Source organism: Nicotiana tabacum, chromosome 22 (genome assembly GCF_000715075.1).
Source record: "Nicotiana tabacum cultivar K326 chromosome 22, ASM71507v2, whole genome shotgun sequence".
Taxonomy (NCBI): domain Eukaryota; kingdom Viridiplantae; phylum Streptophyta; class Magnoliopsida; order Solanales; family Solanaceae; genus Nicotiana; species Nicotiana tabacum.
Window position 1 is genome coordinate 212,664,293 of NC_134101.1, and position 27,497 is coordinate 212,691,789.

At 36.7% G+C, this 27,497-nt stretch overlaps 1 protein-coding gene across 3 annotated transcripts; it reads right to left on the bottom strand.

Moving 5' to 3' along the window:
* Window positions 1-11,636: 11,636 nt before the first annotated feature.
* Window positions 11,637-26,578, bottom strand: LOC107811034 (uncharacterized). Of its 3 annotated transcripts, none has more exons than XM_016635879.2 (16): window positions 26,290-26,578; window positions 26,113-26,196; window positions 24,927-25,067; window positions 24,712-24,782; window positions 24,367-24,460; window positions 23,706-23,783; window positions 22,278-22,344; window positions 17,562-17,647; window positions 17,389-17,439; window positions 15,093-15,140; window positions 14,801-14,921; window positions 14,526-14,706; window positions 12,678-12,815; window positions 12,476-12,588; window positions 12,017-12,088; window positions 11,637-11,846 (listed from the first exon to the last, which is right to left on the bottom strand). In XM_016635879.2, the coding sequence occupies exons 1-16, from the start codon at window positions 26,449-26,451 to the stop codon at window positions 11,722-11,724; spliced, it is 1,632 nt and encodes a 543-aa protein (XP_016491365.1). In that variant the 5' UTR covers window positions 26,452-26,578; the 3' UTR covers window positions 11,637-11,721. The 3 variants fall into 3 exon arrangements, with proteins under 3 accessions (XP_016491365.1, XP_016491366.1, XP_075099611.1); XM_016635880.2 differs by having other exon boundaries at window positions 24,708-24,782; XM_075243510.1 differs by lacking the exon at window positions 15,093-15,140.
* Window positions 26,579-27,497: the final 919 nt, after the last annotated feature.

Sequence of the window (27,497 nt, forward strand, 5' to 3'; positions counted from 1 at the left end):
ATCCGCCCTCAAATAGGATCTTTCGGGTTCATCCGCCCTCAAATAGGATCTGTCGGGTTAATCCGCCCTCAAATAGGATCTGTTGGGTTCATCCGCCCTCAAATAGGATATTTCGGGTTCATCCGCCCTCAAATAGGATATGTCGGGTTCATCCGCCCTCAAATAGGATATGTTGGGTTCATCCGCCCTCAAATAGAATATGTTGGGTTCATCCGCCCTCAAATAGGATATATCGGGTTCATCCGCCCTCAAATAGGATCTGTTGGGTTCATCCGCCCTCAAATAGGATATGTTGGGTTCATCCACCCTCAAATAGGATATGTTGGGTTCATCCGCCCTCAAATAGGATATGTTGGGTTCATCCGCCCTCAAATAGGATCTGTCGGGTTCATCCGCCCTCAAATAGGATCTGTTGGGTTATTTCGCCCTCAAATAGGATCTGTCGGGTTCATCCGCCCTCAAATAGGATATGTTGGGTTCATCCGCCCTCAAATAGGATATGTCGGGTTAATCCGCCCTCAAATAGGATCTGTTGGGTTCATCCGCCCTCAAATAGGATATGTCGGGTTCATCCGCCCTCAAATAGGATATGTTGGGTTCATCCGCCCTCAAATAGGATATGTCGGGTTCATCCGCCCTCAAATAGGATATGTTGGGTTCATCCGCCCTCAAATAGGATATGTCGGGTTCATCCGCCCTCAAATAGGATCTGTTGGGTTCATCCGCCCTCAAATAGGATATGTTGGGTTCATCCGCCCTCAAATAGGATATGTTGGGTTCATCCGCCCTCAAATAGGATATGTTGGGTTCATCCGCCCTCAAATAGGATCTGTCGGGTTCATCCGCCCTCAAATAGGATCTGTTGGGTTAATCCGCCCTCAAATAGGATCTGTCGGGTTCATCCGCCCTCAAATAGGATATGTTGGGTTCATCCGCCCTCAAATAGGATATGTTGGGTTCATCCGCCCTCAAATAGGATTTGTCGGGTTCATCCGCCCTCAAATAGGATATGTCGGGTTCATCCTCCCTCAAATAGGATCTGTTGGGTTCATCCGCCCTCAAATAGGATATGTTGGGTTCATCCGCCCTCAAATAGGATTTGTCGGGTTCATCCTCCCTCAAATAGGATATGTCGGGTTCATCCGCCCTCAAATAGGATCTGTTGGGTTCATCCACCCTCAAATAGGATATGTTGGGTTCATCCGCCCTCAAATAGGATATGTTGGTTTCAGTCTTTTATTTTTTTTAAGTGTTGAAATTGGGAGCCCGCCCAGATAACAGAGGCATACATTCAGTCTTTTTATTTCAAGTGTTGAAGTTGGGAACCCGCCCAGATAACAGAGGCATACATTCAGTCTTTTATTTCAAGCATTGAAATTGGGAGCCCGCCCAGATAACAGAGGCATACATTCAGTCTTTTTATTTCAAGTGTTGAAATTGGGAGCCCGCCCAGATAATAGAGGCATACATTCAGTCTTTTTATTTTAAGTATTGAAGTTGGGAGCCCGCCCAGATAACAGAGGCATACATTTCATCCTAAATTAAGTTTCACCAATAGGAGACGCACTTCCTAAGTTTATTGTACCCACAGGAGACGCACTTCCTAAATCCATTGTACCAGTAGGAGACGCACTTCCTAAAAAGTTTTACCATAGGAGACGCACTTCCTAAGTTCAGTTTTACCATAGGAGACGCACTTCCTAAGTTCAGTTTCACCAATAGGAGACGCACTTCCTAAGAATAGTTTCACCCAGCAGGAGACGCACTTCCTAAGAACAGTTTTTCCCAATAGGAGACGCACTTCCTAAGTTTATTGTACCCACAGGAGACGCACTTCCTAGATCCATTGTACCAATAGGAGACGCACTTCCTAAGTTTATTGTATCCAATAGGAGACGCACTTCCTTAAGATTAGTTTTACCCATAGGAGATGCATTTCCTCCTAAGTTGTTTTTGAAAAAAAAAAAAACAAGACCTAGTCTGACGAACTTTCTCCTAGGATCGAAATCTTAGTCTGACGAATCTTTCTCCTAAGATAGAGACCTAGTCTGACGAACCTTCTCCTAGGATCAAAATCTTAGTCTGATGAATCTTTCTCCTAAGATAACCAAAAAAAAATGACCTAGTCTGATGAACCTTCTCCTAGGATCAAAATCTTAGTCTGATGAATCTTTCTCCTAAGATAGAGACCTAGTCTGACGAACCTTCTCCTAGGATCAAAATCTTAGTCTGATGAATCTTTCTCCTAAGATAACCAAAAAAACAAAATGACCTAGTCTGATGAACCTTCTCCTAGGATCAAAATCTTAGTCCGATGAATTTTTCTCCTAAGATAGAGACCTAGTCTGACGAACCTTCTCCTAGGATCAAAATCTTAGTCTGATGAATTTTTCTCCTAAGATAACCAAAAAACAAAAATGACCTAGTCTGATGAACCTTCTCCTAGGATCAAAATCTTAGTCTGACGAATTTTTCTCCTAAGATAGAGACCTAGTATGACGAACCTTCTCCTAGGATCAAAATCTTAGTCTGATGAATCTTTCTCCTAAGATAACAAACAAAAAATGACCTAGTCTGATGAACCTTCTCCTAGGATCAAAATCTTAGTCCGATGAATCTTTCTCCTAAGATGCTAAAAAAAAACATTTTGAAAAAAAAAAAAGCCATTTTCCTAAAGCCAGGCGCCCACCTGTATAACGAGAGGAATACATTTCAGTCCTTACATTTCAAGCATTGAAGTTAGGCGCCCACCTGCATAACAAGGGAATACATCCTAATCTAGTGTTTAGTTCACTCTCAGCACTGCACCAGTAGTATCAGTGGGCTACGATTTTGCTAACGACTCACAAACCTCCCCAGTGCAAACTGGGTTAGGAAATTTTGTTTGTTTTGTTTGTTTTGATTGTCAGGGACCCGGTTGTAGAACGGAGTTTGTGGTATGTCAAAGATCGAAGAAGTCAGGAGTCCGCCTGTCAAAGATCAAGCAGTGACCCACTGGAAAGCAGAAGGATTACAACAGAAATCCCCAGCATTCAATCCAAGATAGAAGCTCGCCTCAAGAACGCGAATCAATAGTCTGGGATGATCAACAGAAGCTGGTCACAAAAAAAAAACAAGAAAAAAAAAAGAAAAAAAGAAGAAGAAAGAGAAGAGCCCAAAATACGGAAGTGGAGAACAAATGTGGTCTGCTCAAGAACTAGCACCTACAACTAGCAAGTGTGAAGGTTCAGATCCAAAGTCTGTATGAAGCACCATTCAAGACTCAAGACCAAGTTTCAGAAGACTTAAGAGATAGGAATCCTTGTAACTAGTAGCTGATAGGCTTAGTTAGTCTTTTTCAGTTTTCATTTTTGTTGTAATGACAGGACCGCGGACCGGAACCTCAACGGAACGGCACCTCGATCGGCTCTTCACCTCGGTACACTTCACTATCTCTCTCATACCCCGAACTACACGTGGCCTGATTCCTGTATAACCAAGGATATGTAGGCAGCTCAGATACCAGGGCTCGGTCACATTCCCTCCCTTTCCTTAAGTGTAGTCCGTCCGAGTAATGGTCGGGTCAAAAACACGTCTAGTCGTTCTTTGTCGGAAAACTCTTCGTGTTTCCAGTCAAAGAGGGGCAGCTGTAAGCACGTGATTTTTGACCCTCCCCGGGAATTTTTTACGTTCTTAAGCTTAAATATCTAATTTAGGACTAGTATAGCTATTTTAACTATTTTACTTTATTTCGTTGCAAAAAAAAAAATTCAAAAAAATATATATATAAATTTTAGTTTATGTATCTCTCATAAACTTGAAAAATACAAAAAATTGCACTTTATTTTGGTACTTTATATAAATTCGAAAATTAACAAAAAATATATATATAATTCTATTAATGTTTTGAAGTCATTTTAATACAAAAAATATTATTTCATATTTTTGTCTTTATTAAAAAACGAAAATTACAAAAAATAGTTTTATTAATATTTTATAGTTATTTTAACTTTGAAAAATACAAAAATATTACTTCATATTTTATCTTAATATTTACGAAAATTACAAAAAAATGGTTTTATTAATATTTTATAGTCGTTTTAACTTTGAAAAAATACAAAAATAGTACTTCATATTTTATCTTAATATTTACGAAAATTACAAAAATAGTTTTATTAATATTTTGTAGCTATTTTAAAACCTTAAAAATATTTAAAAAAAGATATAGTTTTGTTAAATACTAGTCTTATTTTCGGTAGTTATTTTGCTTACATAGGACTAGTTAAGCAACGTGTTCCTATTTCTCGGGTCCGGGCAAAAGAATAATATTCGGGTTCAAACTACCCGATTTTAGGCCTAATTTTCGGACCTAGCCCATAATAACCGTGTCCAGGACACGTGGGGAACCCCACCACGCGTGGGGGACATAAACCTTGAACCCCACCACGCGTGGGGCTCATTTTTCTTGACAAGCCCATGCTAAATACACGGACAAACACAAAAAGAAAGGGGGAAGAAAACAAACGGAGAGGAATTTTGGGAAAATTTTCGAAACAATACTACTGTTCACTCATCTTCTTCCTAAAGGAGGAAGAAGAACTAAACCCTAGAAAAGAAAAAAAAAATAGAAAAAACCTACGAAGCCCAGCCCCCGGACCACCCTCCTCCTCCCAAACACCACCCCGTCGCTGCCCGTCGACCATTGCCCAAGCAGGCCCGTCGTCAACCTCCATTGCCGCCCGATGCAAGCTCCCGTTCGTCACTGCCCCATCACACGTCCGAACCCACCAACCCATCTACACCACCCAAACTTCCAGTAAACCACCAAACGAACGCCATAACCACCACCCCCCACGTCCAAACACCTACTGAAACCAGTCGCGCCCCCTTCGACACCATCCTATACAAGTAAACCACCCAGCTGACCCCTCCCTGTTACCTCCACCCATAGCCACCATAACCAACGACCAAACACCACCCCATCACCGTCGACCGAACACCATCAACAAACCATTGTTCCTCCGTCTTCTTTGAAAAAACAAAAAAAAACCTACTGGAAAAGCCCTCGTCGACCACCGGCGTGCACTACCAAGCACCAGACGAGCCCGTCTCCTCCCAAACTCCGTCGCAACCCAACTCCCTCCAGCTTCTCCGTCGACCCACTGTCGTCCAAACCCTCCGTCTCACCACCTCCATCAACGCTATAACCACTGACCACGACCAACAGCTCAACCCCTCATGTCCAAACGATCACCTGGAAACATCAACAGCAGCCATGACCCATCCTCTGTCCCTTCGCGTTTGAGTTTATGGTGCGAGCTATTCCGTTTGAGCTTTGAGGACTGTTTCTATGGCTTCCCGTTCGAAGTCCGTTCGAGTGCCGATGTGAGGTTCTAGTTCGTTGGTTTCGTTTGTTGTCATCTCGCTGACTATGGTTCCATTTCGGTTCGATAAATGAATTGTAAACCTCCAGCAGTGTTTGTCATTAGAGGTTAGTTTCTAATCTTTATTTGAGTAGATATCGGCTACTATCATGTCCGAGCTCGAACACATGTTATGTTGAAATTTTTGTTGAAATCTATCGAGCTTTAGTTTTTTGTGTTTATGCTACTGCTATCTCAAATTGGCGTGCTAGACGAAAAGTTGTGCAAAAGTTTTTTTCATGATCGTGACTAATTTGCCGAATTTGTAGCCGGATTGATTTAATAAGTCCTATCATGATTTTGCTAGTCATTATCCCGTTGGTTGCCACATGGGTTAGTTCTAACGTATGCTCATAATTAATTATAGTTTGTCAAGCTTAAAACACTCTCTATTAGCCATACATCCTACTAGCCATCCATTGTTAAATTAATGAGTTAGTGTTTCCTTTTAGAGACAAACAAATTAGAGAATTGTAGTTGGTTTAGGCTTACCCTTTTATATATAAAAAAATAATAATAATAAAAATGAGACGAGCCTCGCCAAATAAAAAATGCACAGATTGCGGAGCCCTCTAAATGTATATATTAAATACTTAGATTCCGAGACGGGCCGTCTAGCAAATTTCACGGCCCTACCCCAAAAATAATAATGCGCTAGTTGCTCTAGGCACGCCTTTAATAATTTAATTTTCCTAAACTCGGGTGCACATTTATGTGACCCAAATCTAAATCTCAACGGACTCGAAATGTGTCTCTAATCACGGGTATATTGATTATGGCGTGGCCCGAGATGCATTTCCATGACGTTGCAAATCCCTTAAAAAATAAGAAGGAGACGAGCCTCGCCGAATAAAAACACAAATTGCGGGGCCCTCAGTAAATACTTGTTTAAAATTACTTAGAATTCGGGAGGGTCGTTTAGCGAATTTCATGGCCTCCGCAAAATAATAACGCAATAGTCTCTTTAGGCGCGCGTTTAATAATTTACTTTCTTAAGCTCGGGTGTGCATTTCATGCGACCCAAATCCAAATCTCAAAACATCAAATAAAAGCGTTCCGGATTGTGGGTGCATTTCATGTGGCGCAGTCCAAAGACGTGTTTTAAGCGATGTTCACATTCTTGTAAAAACAATAATAATAAAGCGGTTAAAAGATAAATTGCACATAAGTTCATATTGTATTAAAAATCAGATAAATAAGCCAAATATAACAGTTGAGCGACCGTGCTAGAACCACGGAACTCGGGAATGCCTAACACCTTCTCCCGGGTTAACAGAATTCCTTATCTAGATTTCTGGTACGCAGACTGTAATATAGAGTCATTATTTTCCTCGATTCGGGATTAAAATTGGTGACTTGGGACACCCTAAATCTCCCAAGTGGCGACTCTGATATAAATAAACAAATCCCGCTTCGATTGTCCTTTAATTGGAAAAAACTCCCCTTGTACCCCCCGCGGGTGCGGAAAAAGGAGGTGTGACAATCATAACTTAGCCCAAATGGCATGGCGCACATGTCACCTCAATATCAGTACCACTCAATCCAATAGGGGCCTGGCGTATGTGTCACCTCAATATCAATAATAATACGGCTCTATGGCCCTAGCTCAGTCATTAATCCGCTCAGATCTCAATATGCCAACATCTCACAGTATCAAAATCAATATGCCGTACGGATTAATGCCAATGTGCCACAAATCCACTCAAAACCATGTCATGTTAGATAACACATAAGAAGTATACAAAGATGGTGACATAACATGCGAATATAATATCATGACTGAAAACTATGACTACGGCTAAGAAAAATGGTTTAACATAGCAAAAATAGCCCTATCATGCCTCAACAAATAAGCAAATAGCCTAGATATGATTTCTAGCTTGAATAATAGCCAACGTAGTCATACAAGTGGAGAAAACACGACATCAAAGAGGCATGATAGCAAAAAAAAAGGTATATAATAGCCTAAGGTCTACCCAGATTATGAATAACCACTTTGGATGCATATACGCTCGTCACCTCTCATATATGTCACCCCCAACATTTAACAAATAGCACAGTCAACGTGGAAATTACCTTCAACCCAAGCTTAGGTAAAATACTTACCTCATCCTGACTTGTCATTAGTCTCGAATCGCCTCAAAACCTCGATTTAGCCCTCCAATCGCGCAAATTAAAGCCAAACATCATCTAAGGAAGTCAACAATGGCATAGGAAGCAATCACAATCCATAAAGTTTCAATCTGTCAACCCGCACCCATGTGCCCGAATCCGAAACCAATACCAAAATTCGACTACATATAACTTGCCGAGTCCAAATATGTAATTAGTTTTGAAAATCGAGTCCAAATCAGCATTCAAATACACAAAATACATTATCTTGAGTGTAAGCAAAACCCTCAAATTCCCTTTTAAAAATTCAATTTTTAAGTGCAGAAATCTATGGGTAATCAAGATAAAAAGCCAAATCCAAGTGAAAATTGCTTACCTTCAATGTAGTAGTAAAATTGCTCTTCAAAATCTATGTTTCTCGAAGTCTAGGGCTCTAAATATGAAATAATGGGCAAAGTCACGAAAATAGCAAATTAAATGGACTGCCCCAGCTGTACACTACCGAACACGACCTCAGGCTCGCATTCACAAGGAACAAAACAACCCAGTCCCTAAAGCCTTCATCGCGAACGCGACATGCACCACGTGAACGCGAAGACCAACTGGCCTCTCAGTTGTGCTAACACGAGAGACCAAGTGCGAACACAAAAGGCTGTTGACCATCCTTCTCCAACACTTCGCGAATGCGAAGTTACCTCTACGAATGCAATAGTCATCATCCACAATACTCTGTGCGCGCAATGAAGCATCCCAGAACACTCTACGCGAACACGACACATTGATTGCGAACGCAAAGCACATTAGAACATCACCATAAATCAGCAATGCAACATAATCAAAATGGTCTGAAATCACCCTGAATCACGCCCGAGCCCCACGAGACCCCATCCAATTATGCCACAAGTCCAAATACATTATCAAAACTTATCCAGAGTCTCGAATCAACACAAATAGCATCAAAACCAATAATCGAAAGTCAATATCGTTCTTTTAACTTTAAGAACTTCCAACTTGCAACCAAGCGTCTTATTCACGCCTAACCAATCTGGATTCCAGCCAAACTTTGCACACAAGTCCCAAATAATAAAATGAATATATTCCAACTTCTGAAAAAATAATCTGAACCTGATACCATCAAAGTCAACTCCCGGTCAAACTTGTGAACGCTCTAATTCTTCAAATTGCCAACTTTCGCCAAAACCTTCTAGGAACATCCAAATTCAAATCCAAACATACCCCAAGTCCGAAATCACCACACGTATGTATTGAAAGCATCAAATCTTGATTCTGAACTACGACATCTCACAGATTCCCGAATCGACTCTGCTAGTTGGCGTTGTTGCTATCAAGGCATAACAGGTTGTTTACTCAAAAGTCAAATATTGGTCAAATTTTTCAACTTAAAGCTTTCGAGTTGAAAAATACTCTTCCAAATCAACTCCAAACTACTCAAAAGTCAAACCATACACCCGATTCATAATAGATAATGTTAAGCTACTCAAGGTCTCAATTATTATCTTAAAAATTAAATTTTATAGTAATCATTATATAATTCAACTGAGCCACCAAGTTGCCTCGAGCTAGCTTGATCGAGCTTCAACCAGGTTGAGTTGACCGGAAAAAAACTTTGACCAATACTGCTTAGAGCTTGGCCTAACTTTGATCAAAATATTATCGAGCTATGTATTGCATGAACTTGAAAGTTGATTTTTGGCTTATAATCTTGTTTGTTCAATTTGGTTGTGGTCTTGAGTTGTTGATTAAAATATGTTGAGAGTGGGTTGGTTGAGTTGAGTACCAAGTTGACCTGATTAGTTTTGGAGCACTAAAAGAATGAAAAAAAAAAAGTCGCAGCTAAAGCTATATAACATTAGAATTGACGCTATAGCATCAGGATCACACTCTTAAGTAATTAATAAATTAACAAAGACAAAAAAACAACTCGAATTAGCATGGATGGGACTGATTCTTCTTTTTTGCACTTTCCAAACCCATTTATATGTTCGCAAGACAAAACAAATTCTAAAAGCAGCATAGCAATTCTAGCACTTCTATTACTCGATTTCCTCTTACTATTGCTTTTTTCTTTGGACAATCCGATATTCGAAATTCATTAATCCTATTAATCCAAATTAGTACCACGTAGGGACAATGAAAGTAAGCATAATCCCTGCCACGAATTTCTCCATTTCAAAATCTCAGACTCACTATAAATCATACTGTTGCTTATGCAATGACGGTTAAAAAGACTAGGAACCATCAAACATGGGCAGTCCCATTTCATACATTTCTCAATTCACAAAACCATTTGCAGGACAGATGAGATAAAGAAGCTTAACATATTTTACTCCTTTTTGTTTTATTTCACCAGCTATATTTAGTTACTGTATGGGGTGAAAATTCGGACCTGATGAGTAGGTCGGCGGGGATATGATACGTGTAAGTCAGGCCCCAGTAGAAATTCAGCCCTGAAAATATCATGGTGAGTGGCCCTGTCCTGAGGCTCCAAGATCGTGGCAACCACGGCAGAGGCGGATTCAGAATTTAATATTTATGGGTTCTTTCAACGACTTCGAGTAAATTTTCAATAGTAATTGAGTTCACATTTAAATATTTGTAGATATTTAATGAATTTTTAGAGCACATTTACAGTGTTTAAACAAAAGCTACTGGGTTCACGGGAACCCGTATATGACATGCTAGATCCGCCCCTGGCAACCAGTGTCTCGAGGAAACGGTGTTGTCTCAAAGTGATTAAGGCCCTCGTTAACCGGTGACGAAATGGCACCAAGTCTAACTGATCCCTTACCTTTGACCTTGGCCCCAAGCTGGAACGCATTCTCACCAACTCTCTGACATCAACCATCATCGAGCTTTGTGCTAAACCAGAGATGCTTTTTCAACAGTCTTTTTTTGCACTGTCAAAAGACCTTATCACGAAAAAGGCTCTTGCTTGTTTTATATAGATAGCTTCTCAATGAAGCTAAGGCAGATTTATAACAGAAAACAACTCTCTCCCTCTCCCTTCATATGATCCTCGAAAAAAGACCACTAACCAATACAAAAGTTGAATACTCTATTCATTGGTATCTTTGACAATTATCTGATTTTTCATAGATTGCCTTTTTTTTTAATCTCAAACTTCCGTATGGTTTCACGGATATAACCAGCTAACAAACGAAGAGTTTTGGATCATCTTCGATTCACTTGCCTTTAACCACCTTTTAATCAAAGCTATTGTTGTTTTTCAAGTATAAAATTACTTTTTCTAAAATGAGAAAAATAACAAACTAACTATTGTTTGTGTGATTTTAAATGTCCAAACTTTCAGCGTTCATTTGGTTGTCATGTTTGGACAACCAAGCGTACATTCACCTTATTTCTGGAGGTAAGGTTTACGTCCCTTCCTTTGTTGCACTTTACCTTACATATATGAAAACCACCCTTATGCACAATACCTAGTGGATTTGACCCCAAAAAAAAATGTCCAAACTTACCTTTCATAAGGATTTAGTTATCTTTCAATTTTGCTGCATAGTTAGGCTAGTTGATCTTCGATAACCATAACCATAACAAGATGGACAACATGGTTTATAGGAATCATGGAAGATTTACAGCGTGCAGAAAAGAATTATTGATCATTGTATGACGAGATGGGATACACTTAAATCTTTTTTCCTGCCACTATACTAGTGTGAAAATGCTCCTTGATTTACATTGTTACTTTCTCGTTAGTCAACTAAATTATGTATTTCTTGACTTTGTTGCTTAAAATACCTACTTTCTTCGCTCCATTGACTAGACACATAATTATAAATAAATAAATAAAGTTAACACATATCAAAAATACCCTTAAAACTTGTGATCTTAAACATATGGCATTTTCATGGTTGTAAGAAAATATCTTTAAGGATAAATAAAGTAGCTTAAATAAAAAAAAATTCAAATATAAAAATGCCATTCTTTTTTAGAACACACTATCATATAAAATTGGAGTAAACTTTCATGCAATTTAAGTCAAATTGTTTGCTACTTCGCTTTCTTAAAGACCCCTGTATAATCTCTGACAAGCTTAAGCTTGTATAGTTTTAGGTTACACAAAATACCTTTAGACCTCGAACATAAGAAAGTTTCTTAATACATGAAGGCATGAAAATGAGACAGTTTCTTCAATATTACAGCTGATCCGGCATTTGGCCAGGCTAAATTATGTGGTCAACAAAGGACGGTACAAGTTCCTTACGGCATAACCAGCTGAGGCAAGCAAATTTTTAGACCGCCTAGTTGACAACTGTTTGATGTTTTCTAGCCATGAAACAAACTCCAACATCCCTGCAAGGTGATACATTAGGTGTATGTTCATTTCATGTTAAGGAGTTTCATGTGTAGAGCGCGAATCTGGATCAGTCAGCCGGTTAGTTTTAAGATATCGAATGGTTAAACTAAAAAAGAAACGGTTTCATGTGTGTATACGTAATAGGCATGTAACGATATATTCTTACCAAAGAGGAGTCTTAGTTGGATGTAGCGGAGGCCTGTCTTGAATCTAGAGAGCATGACTTCTATGGCAGAATCTGAAAGGTTTTTAATGCAATTAAAACCGCAATGCGGAGAAAAGGCAGGAAGAGAGAACATCACAGGTCAATAATTAGTTAAAACCCTCCATCAAAAAACCGTTGAGCAATAAGATTCAAATTCACATGCGCACCAAACTGATAATCCCTTCGGTAGGATCGTGCAAGTAAAGAAACCATAGATTTCACATTCTTCTTTATTTCCAAATATTTTTAGTGACATACATTAAACAACTCAACATAATGTAGTTCTAATTAATTGTTTGGAAATCAAAAAATTATTTTTGGAAAAAGGTCTCAATTTGGAAGAAAGAGGAGCATTAATTTGACATGGCTTGCTAAAAACTTGTCAAGACCTAAAGGACACTACAAGAAAGATAAGCTTACCAGATGTAGAGTCAACCTTCAAAGAAAGACCATATAGTGCATATTCAGCATATGCTAATAATCGGACTCGCAAGGGAGCACCCAACTTGCTGATCAGAGATCTTAGGAGCCCACTGAATTTAAGAGATTTTAGCATTGCAAATCAAATACCATTATTCAAAAGAGGAAAGTAGAAAGAAGGGAAACACATAACCATCCTTACTCGGTACGCAATACTGTGAGAAAATCAGCAGGCAGAGATTCCATGAAGGAAGATATGTCCTCCATTTTAAGAGACTTCAATTCCTGCTTCAGGTTCTTCTTTTCTTCAGCAGACATTCCTCTCCCAAGTGCCGATTTACTGTTAGCATAAAAGTTGCCACCAAGAGTTGCATCAAGTTCGCTTTTAACTACAATTATCTTGACCGTGCAGGAGTATTATTATATCCCCCTCTATTTTCCCTCCTAACGAAATAACAAAATAGCCCTCACTCACCTCTTTTAACTTCTTTCTATCCCTCCCTTCTCTTCCCAATCATGTATGTTGCGCAATTACTCTAAGGAAAAGCAAGGTCAGGCCCTAGTAACTCACATTCTCATGTGTGAGAGAATGAGACCTTAAGGGGTTGTTTGGTACATGAGATAAGAATAATAATCCCGGGATAAAATTTGGGATTAACTTTATCCCATGTTTGGTTTGGGGTATAAACTAATCCAGAGATAACTTTTACACTAAAATTGTGGGATTAGTTATCCCACATAAAAGGTGGGATAACTTATCCCATGGGATATGCCACCATTGTATCAAACGACCCCTAAAGGTCTAGGGTTTGTAGATAAGCAGGTTGGAACTGGTATGTAGAACAATTGTGGCCATGACATAACCCACTCAATGTTCAACCGGACAAAATAGGTTGGGTCATAAGAGTTGAGTAATACACCATAATCCAACCTACCCAACTAAGTAAACATTCATCAATAATGACCAATAAAGCAATGGGATGTGAAAAAACCAATAAATTTCTTTGTGAATGTATGTATCCATTGTAAACCTAAAATTAGATAAATAAACAAAAGTGTCTTGTCTAATAACTTAAACTATAAATTAGACTTACACATAATTCAATCAAGCTAACCTTTATTAAATCTGTTTCCACACTTGTAAGTCAACGTTAAAGTTTTCTGTGAACTCTAAATGTGGTTATACGTGCAAGAGGATGTTGAGTTAAATAAATGGCTCATATCAATTGTACCAGGACATCCAAAAAGGTTAATAAAGGAATTGGCTCACTCTACTCATAGTCTTAGAAGTTTATGTTAGAGGCTGAACTTCTTTCACATGGTATCAAATCATGCAGTCTCACTCTTGGAAGTTTATTGTGCGCTAGACTACAGCAAAGATGGAGAACAGTGGTTGTGAAGAACAGTCTAATCTAAACTAGGTCAATGAATTCCCCTGCTTCATCGGGTTTCAATTATTACAAACAAGGATTCCTTTAATGCACCACATCTAAACAATTTAATCAGAGGAATTGAGAAGCATCTATGGCAACACTTCCGAAATCTCTTTTTCTCTAGTTTACAATTCAAATCTGTAGACCTGAAAAAAAATCTACGGACCCAATGTGCTCCGACTCATTTGCGGACCCTGTGCATAGCGAAAACTTAGTGTACCAGGCTACCCGTTATAGTTCAGATATATCCTTCAACTATTCTCTTTTCCGATACAACCTCATTTTCTGCTCTTATTTTCATACAAAGTTCTGAAGTAATATAAAGAACAATTTGAAACAGACAGATTAAATTTCTAACAAAAGAACAATTTCAAACAGATGAATTCAAATAAAATATGTTCTTAGAAGAATTTTAATGGCTCGGAATTATTCCAATAAGTACCTAATAATTTAAAGCAATTTCCAATGGATTCACATTACTCTCTTCAGGTGCTATTCGAAATTCTTTCCTAGATCAACTACTGAACGTTGCATTCCAAATCCATTTTACAAGTAGTTTTAGTACCTTCGAAATCCTTTGGTAATTAATTTGTTAAGTAAAGGAGTATACAAGTCACCTGTCAATAGTTCTTCCTGTAAATATGACAGGAAAGTATCTTGAGTACTTTCCAACACCAAAGTATTCTCCTATCTGCTGGATTTTGGTTGAGTCCATAACTACCAAAGCCTCCCAAAGCTGGCAATATTTCAATCTGAAATCGTCATCCAAGTGCTTACAAATCCCAAAATCTAACAGAACTGCAAATAAGCAGAATATCCAAGGGAATCTTTATTTGACGAAGGTGACCTTTTAAAGAGAATAGGTAGCTTAAAGAAAGGAATAGATGCATACCTAAAGAAAAGCCATTCTTCCCTTCAGGGGAGACTAATATATTACCAGGATGTAGATCTCCATGCAGAAAACCATGAATAAAAATCATTTCTGCAAACACTTCTGCCAAAACTTTTGCAACCTAATAACCCAAATGAGGAAAAAGGAAATAAAGAATCTCAGAAATGAAAAGCAGCTAAAGGCACTAACACTGTCCATAACTTTGAGAATGAGCTAAATCAGAATGATAAAGGCAAAACATTCTTCAGTTTGAAACAAAAATATGACTATTATCTTGCTAAATAAGATAAACCTTGACTGGGCTAAGTCCTCTTTGCTTCAGAAAATCCAAGTCATCGACCTGAAAGCTAAGGAATTTCCTGTTAATAACACATATCAGCAAGGAGTCGAGAGTCGTACCTAACGTTCATTAAGTAGGATAGAATAGCATGAATGTGTCAAAAAATGGAGTTTACAAAACCAAAGAAGGGGAAACAATTTTCTCTAAAATTGATCAAGTTAATCTTTCAAAAAGTTCCTGTGCCCTATCTCAATTACCCTGTTATGTTTAGCGAGAGTCAAATCGACCAATTATCTCAAGGACTTGTTATATTGTTTCACAGCGTGAAAGCTGAATGTATAATTTAAAAATTATATAAAATTATGATTAATCAAAATATTAGAATTTAAACATACTAGACAAACGCCAACTCCTAATATAGCTGTTCTTCTATTTAATTTTGACATGTCCAAATATAATAATAATAATAATAATAATAATAATAATAATAATAATAATAATAATAATAATAATAATAATAATAATAATAATAATAATAATAATAATAATAATAATAATAATAATAATAATAATAATAATAATAATAATAATAATAATAATAATAATAATAATAATAATAATAATAATAATAATAATAATAATAATAATAATAATAATAATAATAATAATAATAATAATAATAATAATAATAATAATAATAATAATAATAATAATAATAATAATAATAATAATAATAATAATAATAATAATAATAATAATAATAATAATAATAATAATAATAATAATAATAATAATAATAATAATAATAATAATCAGTGTCGAGCATAATGGATCTATCAAGAAATTGCAAGCACATGAAATTCCCTAATTTAGAAATGAATGAAATATCGCATTCCCCCCAACATTTTGTACTTTTATCTGTTATTTCCACAGTCGACTCTACTAATCCTTCATGGAAAAGTACGAGACATGGCATTTTGCTGTTCCTGAATGAGAGCAGTTGAGAGAGTGAAGTTATTTTATGTAAAAATAAACATCCATATGTCAGGTTGTTTATATTTATGCCACATTGACATAAAATTATCTAATTCTTTCTCCCAACTAACTTTCATCTTAAATCATGGCAAAAGAGGATATTTGTTCCTGGCATTATCTGGTTCTTCATCGACACCGAGCAAATAAAAAAGGGCAGCCCGGTGCACTAAACTCCCTCTATGCGCGGGTCTGGGGAAGGCCGGACCACAAGGGTCTATCATACGCAGCTTTACCCTGTATTTGTGCAAGAGGCTGTTTCCACAACTCTAACATGTGACCTCCTGGTCACATGGAGGCAACTTTACCAGTTACACCAAGGCTCTCCATCATCTCCAAGCAAATACTGATCATTATTTTCGAGTGATGCCGATGAAAGTAAAGAACGGGTTCCAAATGCATTTCATTCTTGACAAGCCACAAGAGGAAGCTATAAACTATGTTGCTTGGACTCTTCAACAATTTCGCCGGATGCATGTCGATCCTCCAAAACTAGTGCATTGTTGGAGGACCCGATACGGGTACAGTAGCATTTTAGGACCGAGCAACATAGGCTATAAATCCTTCAAGCATTTCATGGACGTAAAAAAAGGTCTTTTTCAATATAATCTAGATCTTATCATTTCCATTCCACTTTTCAGATCATATTTGTGCTTGCCTTTCAGGAAATTTGGTGTATGGTTGTGAATACTAAAATGTTTCCATATCTTTATGTATGCCATATGGCTATGCTAAAACAAAAAGGCCACATCAGATATCCGCAAGAATTTCTTCCCCGTTGGGTCTAAAATAACAGCTCCTATTTCATCTATTGTTATATAACTCGAAGTATGTTCAATTTGATAGTAATTACGCAAGTTATGCTACAATAACATCATAAAACCTTCCAAATGTCTACTACTTCTTGAACCACAAACAGAAGTGTCACTATACATCATTGTCATGGGGAACTAGCTAAGGCAATGACGGGTTATTCTGCTATACCCTTTCTCTTGACTCTTCATACTTCAGAGACATCTATTCTGATTGATGCTTTCATCAGTCTTATAAGTCATAATTTGTTCCAGATTTTGCTATATCATGCTATCCCTTGTAGTAGCAACTGAAAAAATGCTTACAGAAATTTTTGCTTAACCAAGTAAATCAAAGAGCCCTAGAACCATTCATCTTGTCTATATAGAGCTAAAAAGACATTTGGATTTATCCAAGATGCTAAGTTGACTCAAAAAAAAAAAAAAAAAACACAATTCCACCTGAAGCAGGCTGAAGGCTATACCTTATGACCTCTGCAAAACTGCATCGTCAGAACCTGCTTTGTTGTTAATTCCTTCATACATATGAGAAAATCGCTTTAAGTTAAACAGCATCAGGAAATCTTCACAGCTAAATACTGCAAGCATATAAAATGCAACCACTGTAACTTTGACATAAAGTACAGAAATGCCATACCCAAAAAACATGGGGAACCTTAACCATGCAGTTGTTGTTAAAGTTTTTGCCAGTTTTCTCCATGTTTTTAGCCTCTGCAATAAAATCTGTAGAGCAACCAAATCATGTGTAGCAAAGCCAATTTACTCAAATGCATGGATAAAAAGAGCTATAAAAGCCTTATATCTCTAAGTGTTACAGAATGAATGTAAATAGCCTTTGGTGTCACGTACATAGCCGAGCAAATATATAGGGATACATAGAATTTCTTGTGATTCTTTCCTTAATTAGAGTTCAATGTATATGTATATATACCTCTCACATATTGGAATAATACACAAGTTATTCTGCCATTCCTGATCTATTACATGGTATCAGAACTGCTAGGGCTCAGATCTCTGATCAAAGATTCGGAACCTTTCATGGTTTTAAGAAATTTATTCACTGTTTGTTTGGATCATCTCTAAGGAGTGACCAATTTGTTTTTACCACTGCCATAGTAGGACACAGGAGGATTCCTGGAAGAACCATCTCCAGCGACTGGTTGGGCGGCAGGTGAGCCTCACGTGCAGGGGAGACTTTTGCGGAAGAAAACACAGCAGTGGCTCGGGAGATGGCAGATTTCAGCCCACTCTACCTCTCTGACATTGCATTGTCATTTCCAACCAAATTCTTTGGTGCTTCTGGTCAAAGGACCACTGGCTGCTTCGAAATATCATGGTCACGTCTGTTCTACCATTTTTTGCTCTCTTCTTCATGGATCTATTACTCCAGTAGTTTGTTGTGGCTGCTCCTAGTCCATCTTTCACTAAACAACTCTTGTCTCGGCTGATGAGTTTGTTAAATTCTCTATATCAAGAATCGGTAAAGGAATTTAATGTTGCTCGAACTCGGGTGCGGGGATCCAATACAGGTGCAGATATATAGGTGGGATTTGACACTGATTTAAATTAAGATCCGGGGGCATAGAGACAGGTGTTGGGATTCGACTAAAAATAATTTAAAATTCTAAAAGTAGAGCTATAAAGGTATCCAAAATTATGAGAGATATTCTGTGGACAACCTACGAGTAGGTTGTAGAGGGCAGCCAATAATTAAATCTTTCATTCTAGCAATTTCTCAAACTATAGACATAGCAGGTAGCAGGTAGAGTTCTAGACATTCTCCAAGATGGGCAATATTTCTTTCATTCTTCTACAATTTACACAATAAAGTAGCAAACTAAATATTAAAAGTACATTAAAGTAGAACAAATATAATTAAAAGAATTAAACATAAAGTGAAAGAAAACTAGGTTTTTATCCAAGAACAAGAATGACACAACTCTTGAAATAAAGAATGTAACTTGTAAAGTAAATGAGAAAAATTAAAGATAACTTAAACAAAGTGAAATTAGAAATCTTAAAATTTAAGACATAAACATTGACATACTTGTCTCACAACTTAGCTATTCAAAATTAGCCAATCACAAGACTAAAAAACTGGCAAAACATAAACTAGAAATTCAATCACATATTAGCTATTCATATTTAGTCATCACATGACAACCAAACATGCAATGCACAAAGTAGAACTTCACCCTTCACCAGAAGTCAAGAACTATGAACATGTGAACTTAACTAAAAAAAACTGAAAAACTATAGTCAAATTAGCTACTCGTAGCTTTCTTACTCAATATCTTCAACTCCTTCCAAATCTTCAAATTCTTCTCCAAAGACCACTACTTCTAATTAAGGTTCATCTATTGATAGCTCAATTAAATCATTAATCGTCTCGTCAATATCAAACTAAAGCAACATCAAATTGAAGATGAATAGAAATATTAACAGGTTTTGAAAAGGAAAAAGAATTATCATGAAAAATCAATTATTGAAAAAAACATCAAATAAGAAAATGTTGAGATATCCAAATTCCAAAACTTGTTTGTTCCAATTAAATATTTTTCATTCTCGCGAAAGAGCAAGTGTAGATTTTAATGTAAAAACACTAAATCTTTGGCTCTTGAAGTTGCTAATTTGTGAATTAAAGAGTATGTACTCTAATTCCTTTCACAAAAAAGAGGAAGAAACCAATTGCGAAAGGAACTTGTAAGCCAAGTTTTGCAAGAGTGGAGCCGAGACACCTTGAATTGCCCACGAAGAAAGAGACTCCTAGTACATCATAGCTTTAACCACACTAGCCTCACTTAAATAACCACTCCCATTGCAACATACTTCATATTCCAAAGAAACTTGTTTCATTTCATTTGAACTTTTAAAGTAACTTTGGAAGTATTTGACCTCATCAATGAAATCTATCTATCTTAATTAGGAGCAAGCCTTCCAATTCCATTTTCACCTTGAATCCATGATAATATTTTGGAATCAATGAGTGTGCAAAGAATGCAAAAGGGTGTTACTTTTGTTCCACTTTGCCACAAAGAATTTCTTCGATTGTAACAAAAATAATCCGTTGATCGGTAATAAGATCCTTCTCATCGTGCTCAAAGATAATTTTCTTCACTTTCTCAATCACTGCGTCTCACATGTCATAAATAAGAAATGCTTTGGACAATCAAGATGGGTACTTCTAAGCATAGATACAATAGGTTCCAAAAACTTTAAAAGTAGTCAATGTTAACCTACCGTTCATCATTCCTTACAAGAGATTGATGATGAATGAAAGTGTTATAAGCGAGATAAAGGAATTGAAGCTGAAACACGTGAAATAGAATCTCTTATAATGAATGATGAATGATGGGATAGTATTGATTACTTTTTGAAATTTACATAACTTATTGCATCTATGCTTAGAAGTGTTGATCTTGATTGTCCAAAGTTGCATCTTATTTAAGGCATGTATGACTCAATGATTTAGGAAGAGAAGAAAATTATTTTTAAGAACAAGGAGAAGGATCTTATTACCGATCAGTTGGATATTTGATACAATTCAAGAAATTTTTGTGGCTAGGTGGAACAAAAGTAACACCACTTCGCATTGTATGGCACACTCATTAGTTCCAAAATACTATCATGAATCAAGCCTTCAAGGTTAAAATGGAATTCGAAGGCTTACTCCTAATGAAAATAGAGAGATTTCATTGATATGGTCAAATACATCCAAAGATACTTCAAAAGTTCAAACAAAATTAAGCAAGTTTCTTTAGAGTATAGAACTTTTGTAGTGCGAGTGGTTATTTTAGTGAGCCTCATTTGATAGAGGCTATGATGTATGAGAAGCCTCTTTCTCAGTGGAAAAATCAAGATATCTCGACTCTACTCTTCCAAAACTTGTCTTACAAGTTACTTTCCCAACAAGCTTCTTCCTCTTGTTGTGAAAGGAATTGGTGTACTTATTCTTTGATTCAAAAATTAGCAACTTCAAGAGCCAAAGATTTAGTGTCTGTATGTTATAATCTACGCTTACTTTCTCGCACGAAGAAAAAATATATAAGTGGACCAAGCAAGTATTGGGATTTGCATACGTCTACATTTTCTTTATTGATATTTTCTTCAATAATTATATTGCATAATAATTGTTTTCCCTTTTAAAAACCTTCTAGTATTGTTATTCATATTTAATTTGATGTTGCTTTATGTGCATAGGCCACTAGCAAAGGGTTTCTGACTTATTGAATTTTCTGGCTTCGCCACTGCTAACCATGCTTGACCACCAGTGATGTTTCTGGCTAACTTCGACGAAGCAAAAGATCCCGCTTTGATACCATGTTAAAAGCAAGGGATTTGAGAGAATTCCCTTGTGTATTATTCCAAGAAATACTAAGATATACATACATGCATATTGAATCTAAATAAGGAAAGAATCAATAAAGATGCAGGTCTAGGTTCATTTTGGAAGAATCAATAATAAGGGACCTAATTCAAGCTTAGCAAAATACTAATATTGTTGTTCCATACGGATTGCCAAGAAAACCATGAAAGTATAGGCAACTGCTCAGCAATTTCAATAGATTTTCAAGAATTAGTTTCACTTTTCAACTTCATAAGTTACTACTCACTGACCAGAGACTGTTGCTTATGACACTTGCAATTTAGTCATCACATACAGTGGTGGCAAAATGGTTAAAAGAAAACAGTTAACCACCCATATTATCCATTAAAAAATGGGTTGGATAATGAACTTTTTAAAAACGGATCAAATATGGATAAGAACCATATTATCCATTTAGAAAATGGATAATCAATGGGTAACCAATGGATAACCAACGGGTCTAACTTTTACATTTGTAAAGCCTCAAATTGGGGGTTCCTTAATTTAGGGAGACTAAGAATTCTCCCAAAAGTGATCATATGCAAGAAGTCATGGATAATATGGTTACCCATATTATCCGCCGGTTAACCTGTTTTTTTATCCGTATTAAATATGGGTCAGATCGGATAATTGATCCATTTTTTCACTACCCGTTTTCGACCCGAACCATATCCGACTCGACCCGACCCGCCCGTTTGCCACTCCTAATCACATATGTGCCCATTCCTAAATTTTTTCTATTCCTACAACCAAAGATCTTAAGAAAATGCCAAGGATGGAGAACAAGAAGAGGAAACTAGAAAAGAGTGGTTGTCTGTTTTAATTGATTTTAGCACCTCTCCCCCAAAGAAAAATTACCAAAATTTTGGGAATCTAGCTGTGATAGGGAACTATAGATCTCCTACAGCAATAAGGACAAAATAAAACATAGAAGAGAGAATTCCAGACAGATGTTTCAAAACAATTCTTCGAATTGAAATTACGCACCAAGTTCAGAAGCAATAGATTTTTCAAATTCCGATACAAGCCACTGAAACCTGTATTCAGGGAAGAGCTGCAGAAAAGTCATAGCATGTATCAACCAAATATGGAAAAGGTTAGAATGTTGAATCAGTATAATGATATTTGAACATAAGAATCAAAAGAGGCACCACGCATCAAAAAATAGATTTGGAACACAAAAGAATAAGTTCCTACAGAAGGAACCTATCAATGCACACCACAACATCCAAACTTGGAAAATGAAAGGTGCATAAAGTTAGTAGCAACCACAATCAAAGGACTATAAATATACCACAACCTAGAGGTTAAAGTTAAAAAGAATACATAACTATGCTATTCCAACTTCTCCAATCAACTGCATGCCTTGCCCAAACTTAAATTGTGGGAATATGAGAATCTCTTTCATTGAATTGAAAGAATTTTCTATTGAATGGAAGATGATTTTACATGATATTCCTACAATAAGAACTTATCAATCCACACCGCAACACCCTAAACTCGGAAAATTACAAGGTGGATAAATTTAGTAGCAACTACAATCAAAGGACTGACAAATATTACTGTCACCTAGAGGTTAAAGTTAAATAGATGCATAATTATGCCATTCAAACTCCTCAGTCAACTGCACACATTGCCCAAAAGAAATGACATCTTTTAATCTCGTTTTTTATTTTACTAGTTGGAGTCAGACACACTGTTTACCCATCTGATTAGCAATTCTTTTTTTTCCCTTGAAAGGGATTAGCCTGGCTAGAGGTTTAGTAGGATAACAAAACTAAAAGATGTGATCTGACGTGACCCTACAAGCAGCTATCAAGAATTCTTGGTTGTCCAAGTATCAGCAGTGTGCCAATGATGCACCAGACTCCCAAAGTGCCCAGTCCCTATGCAGATAAAGGTATGCAATCATTCTCTTATGCTTTATCAGATCCTGCAATAGTTCACAGCTATTTTTTATATATTAGCATACGTCACAATATTCCGCCACTGATACAAGAACTAGAAAATCATGAGGACACTATCAGGCATTTTGGTTTCATTTATTACTTGTATTAGACATGATTCATACGGTTTGATGAATTACATGAATGCACTTTACCTAGCTTAGAAACAAAAGAAAACAGCGAAAGGGGAATTGGCACCAGCAAAACAACAAGCACTCAACAGTTACCAGGAGTTGAAGCAAGAGTTGAATATCCAGTTTCATACAACACACAAAACTAAAAGAAAAAAACAGCACTACATTCATGCCCTGCTCAAGGGAACAAACCATATCTTTTATATTCACATTTCTAAATGTTTAGAACGTATGGCCTTCCGAGTTAGAGAATAAGAAATATATAAGAGCAGATACAAAGACAAAAACGGAAGACAAAAAAAGAAGTAATAAGGTGAGAGACAAATAGGCAATACCAATCCAACAGATTTTGACAGGAAAGACATGGTTGCAAGGTCAAATTTCATTTGATACTCCAATCCAGGGTACTGCACCTGCACAAGGATGAAAGAAGTCCCTAAATTGTACCTCTTTATCGGACATACGATATCCTCATATCAGATTATTACGAAACTGAAGTGCTTCTAACATGTCTACTAAATCACTGAGTCTCTCAGAGAACGATTAAATATTAAAAACACTGATACGCATATGGAAAAACTGGCTATACATTAAACGAACGTTAATACACTTACAGAACTGATGTCTATGTATCAAACAAATGCTACATCACTAAACTTTTTTATAATAAATGTCCATTATCAAATTGACGCTACAGTTAAATCATAAGAAGCCATCCAACTAATTTCTCATAGCGAATCTCTAAAATCAATAATGAACTCAATAATTTCACACCTCATTCAAACTCTGAGAATTAATGCATGTAGAAGAACAACTATCAGTACAACTAGAGACTTCACTCTTCCGGGAAGTAACAAACAAGTAATGAGACCAATCAGTTACTTTCAAAAGTAAGAATAGTCTTCTGTAGTTATACTGACATGCAAAATGTTACAAAAAGAATAGCAGAAAAGACTTTCTCGAAACGTCCAGCAGACAGTAAGTAGCAATGTAGACCTTCACTGCCACTTCTTGGTGGTCTTTTAAAACAGCATGGTGTACTTGAGCAATAGAGGCAGCAGCAACTGGTTGCTCATCAAAGGAGAAAAATCTAGTCACAAAGCAAATAAGAGTATCAAGAAACCCTACCAGTTAAAAGCATAAGCATAAAATAACTTATCTGGCTGAGTTTTGTTCACTGCTTTTCTTGAACTGGAGAGTGAAAAGCAACAGCTTTTTCTCAGCTTTTTCAGAAAATTTTATGGTACAGCAGAGCATTTTTTTTAAATTGGTAAAAGAAAAAGAATCAGCAGAGATACATTACAGAAAATTTGAATTTTCCCTTCATCAGCAACTACCTACATATCTGAAAAATTTGGACCCAGATTTCTGAGTAGCACTTCTTTAATGGCTTCAAACTGACAAGGAACAGCCTATATTGTAACGGATAACAGATCAGCAAAAGAAAGCAGTTTCAATATAATTCAATTAAAGCAGTTTCAATATAATTCAATTACATAGAGTAGTTCCAAATAGAGCAATGAGAACATTAGACTTCAATTAACCAAATATAGAACCTGATCCTGTAATGATGAAAGTGATGTTGAGTATTCTTTAGGCACTTGCCTAATGGCTGCAACAAACTGACCAGCTTTGACATAAATACCTTTATTGGTGTCACACATTGTCAAAATTCTCTTTGCTGACCTTAGATGTACCTAAAGGACAGAAGGATAACTAAATAATTAAATAGAACAGAGTGGTGTGATAGGGTTCTCCATTTCCACACTATATCAATTTTTGGAGTTGCAGAATGCTACCGCATCCCTTTCACAATCAATTGCATATCACAACTAAGAAGAACACTCTCTTGGGATAACTCATAAAGCAAGAAAGTTGTGAGATTCTATGACAATTAAAAAATGGCATCATCGTCGAAAAAATAACTGAATGAACTTAATTTGATATTTTGAGGGGGGGAAAATTGGTCGAGAATATCCCTTTGTGTAATGATTTCCAAACAGATTTTATGAGGCCCTAAGGTACTCCCCACCTATAGCCTTAAGGTTTTAGATTTAATGTGTTGATTCTTTTTCACGTGGTATTAAAGCCTCCACAATCTTGGTAAAGAGTAAGTAACTTCCACCTACTTGGGGCAGCCTTACACTGCCTATCTGGATAAAGTTTAGCTTACTTATCAAAAGAAAAAAAGCTCTGCTACTCTTATCTCTTTTTGGGTTGAATGCGCAAATTCCGTCACAAAATAGTAGTGCTTCAAGTTACAAGCAGGTATTTACGTCCAATATTAATTTCTTATCATATTCTTAAAAGAACAATAATTTGCATAGTACCCCATCATTTGGAAGTCTCAACTTATGTAGCAAGAAGTACACACTGACACTACATGAATTATGTGGAGCTAACTTGGAGAAAGGGGGTTCAATTGAATTCCCTTGGCCCAAAAATTATATTCTGCAAATAGGGCAAAAATTAGTTTTTGGGTTATAAATAAGTTGTTGAATCTCCTTGAACTTGAGAAAAATTCTAGTAAAGTGGAAAAGGGGTTCAAAAATTGATTAAGATCATAGGTTCAAATCTCAGCTGTGACATTCTTGAATCCCCTTGTATAAAATCATGGCTCTGCCACTGTAACCAAATATGAGCGTCTCGCTAGTTCGAGAAATTAATCATCACTATGTCATTTTAGATTCACATATGAAACTACTGAAGCACAGATTAGAAGAAGGCATTTAAAGTGCAAACCTTAGAAAGAGCAAGGCGATACTCATCACTATCAGGATTGAAGCCGTACAAAGAGTATTTATAGTCAACCACACTGGAAGTAATCTTCACCAATAGAAAAAAAAATACAAATATAAATCAGTGGCGCAGGAAAACTAAGTTCACTGATTGCGAATTTCAACAAAAAAAAAAAAAAACCGTGAGGAGAGCTCGAGAGGAGCGAATGACGCCGTTGATGAAAGGCGAATCTGTGGAAGATGGGAGAGAGTTAGGGTTTAGGGTTTGAAAGGTAACTGCGGCGCCAGATAAGCCGGTCACGGCGATCAGGTACTTCTTGAATATTCGCCGCCGAGTCGCCATGGTTGGGGACCCAAGGATTCTTTGCACTCCGAAATGCGAATATTGGCGGGTGATTTTCTCTCTGTTCTTTTTATAGTACACTAGTACAGTGATGCGCGGAAAATATTGAGAAAAAAATTATAATAAATTATTATCTCACTTGCGTGACCGACTCATATTTTTATAATATAGTCAACCGTAAAATTTAAACCATTTAATCCACGGTCATTGATAATAAGGCAATTAAGGTAGGAAAAATCATTTTATCCACCCTATTATAAAATAAAGACCGTAAAGTAAATAAATCAAAGACAAGTATAGGGAAAGAGATTGATATATTATTGAACTTTCAAACTCATGTACATAATGAACTGAAAAATCCTCTATTTATAGAAGAAAGGAAGCAGCTGCGAGGTTTTTAGCTGCGAGGCTTTTCTTCAGCTACTTGTCAGCTGTCTGCATGAGCTGCTTGCAACCTACCTGTTTAATAAGAAGCTGTTGCAAATCATTTCATTCAGTTGCTTACAACCTGTCTGCATCAGCTGCTTGTAGATAAACTTCAATGGAGTACTAAATGGATAATCTTCTTCAGGAAGATTATCTATAACGGAGTATTAAATGAACATCCGCAATATAATTATTTTCATAACACTCCCCTTGGATGTTTATTAAAAGATATTGTGCCTAGTTAAAACCTTACTAGGAAAAACCCAGTGGGAAAAATCCTAGAGAAGGAAAAAGAGTACACATATTTAGTAATACGCATTTCTAGTTGCCTCATTAAAAACCTTACAAGAAGAACTCCATGGAAAAACCTTAGTAAGGAAAAAAGAGTACAACGCGTATTCACTCCCCCTGATGAAAACCTTATTTCAAATATTTGAGTCTCCACATTCCAATCTTGTATACCCATCTTTTCACAAGTTGAAGTTGGCAAAGATTTAGTGAACAAATCTGTCGGATTGTCAGTTGAACGGATTTGTTGCATATCAATGTCACCATTTTTCTGAAGATCATGTGTGTAGAATAATTTTGGTGAAATGTGCTTCGTTCTATCTCCTTTTATA

Coding starts and splice junctions, on each gene's coding strand:
- LOC107811034 (XM_016635879.2), bottom strand. CDS start 26,451: ATGGCGACTCGGCGGCGAATATTCAAGAAGTACCTGATCGCCGTGACC. Junction 24,783..24,926: donor TTTCATCATTACAGGATCAG/GTTCTATATTTG, acceptor GTTACAATATAG/GCTGTTCCTTGTCAGTTTGA. Junction 12,816..14,525: donor ACAGGAAGAACTATTGACAG/GTGACTTGTATA, acceptor TTATGCTAACAG/TAAATCGGCACTTGGGAGAG.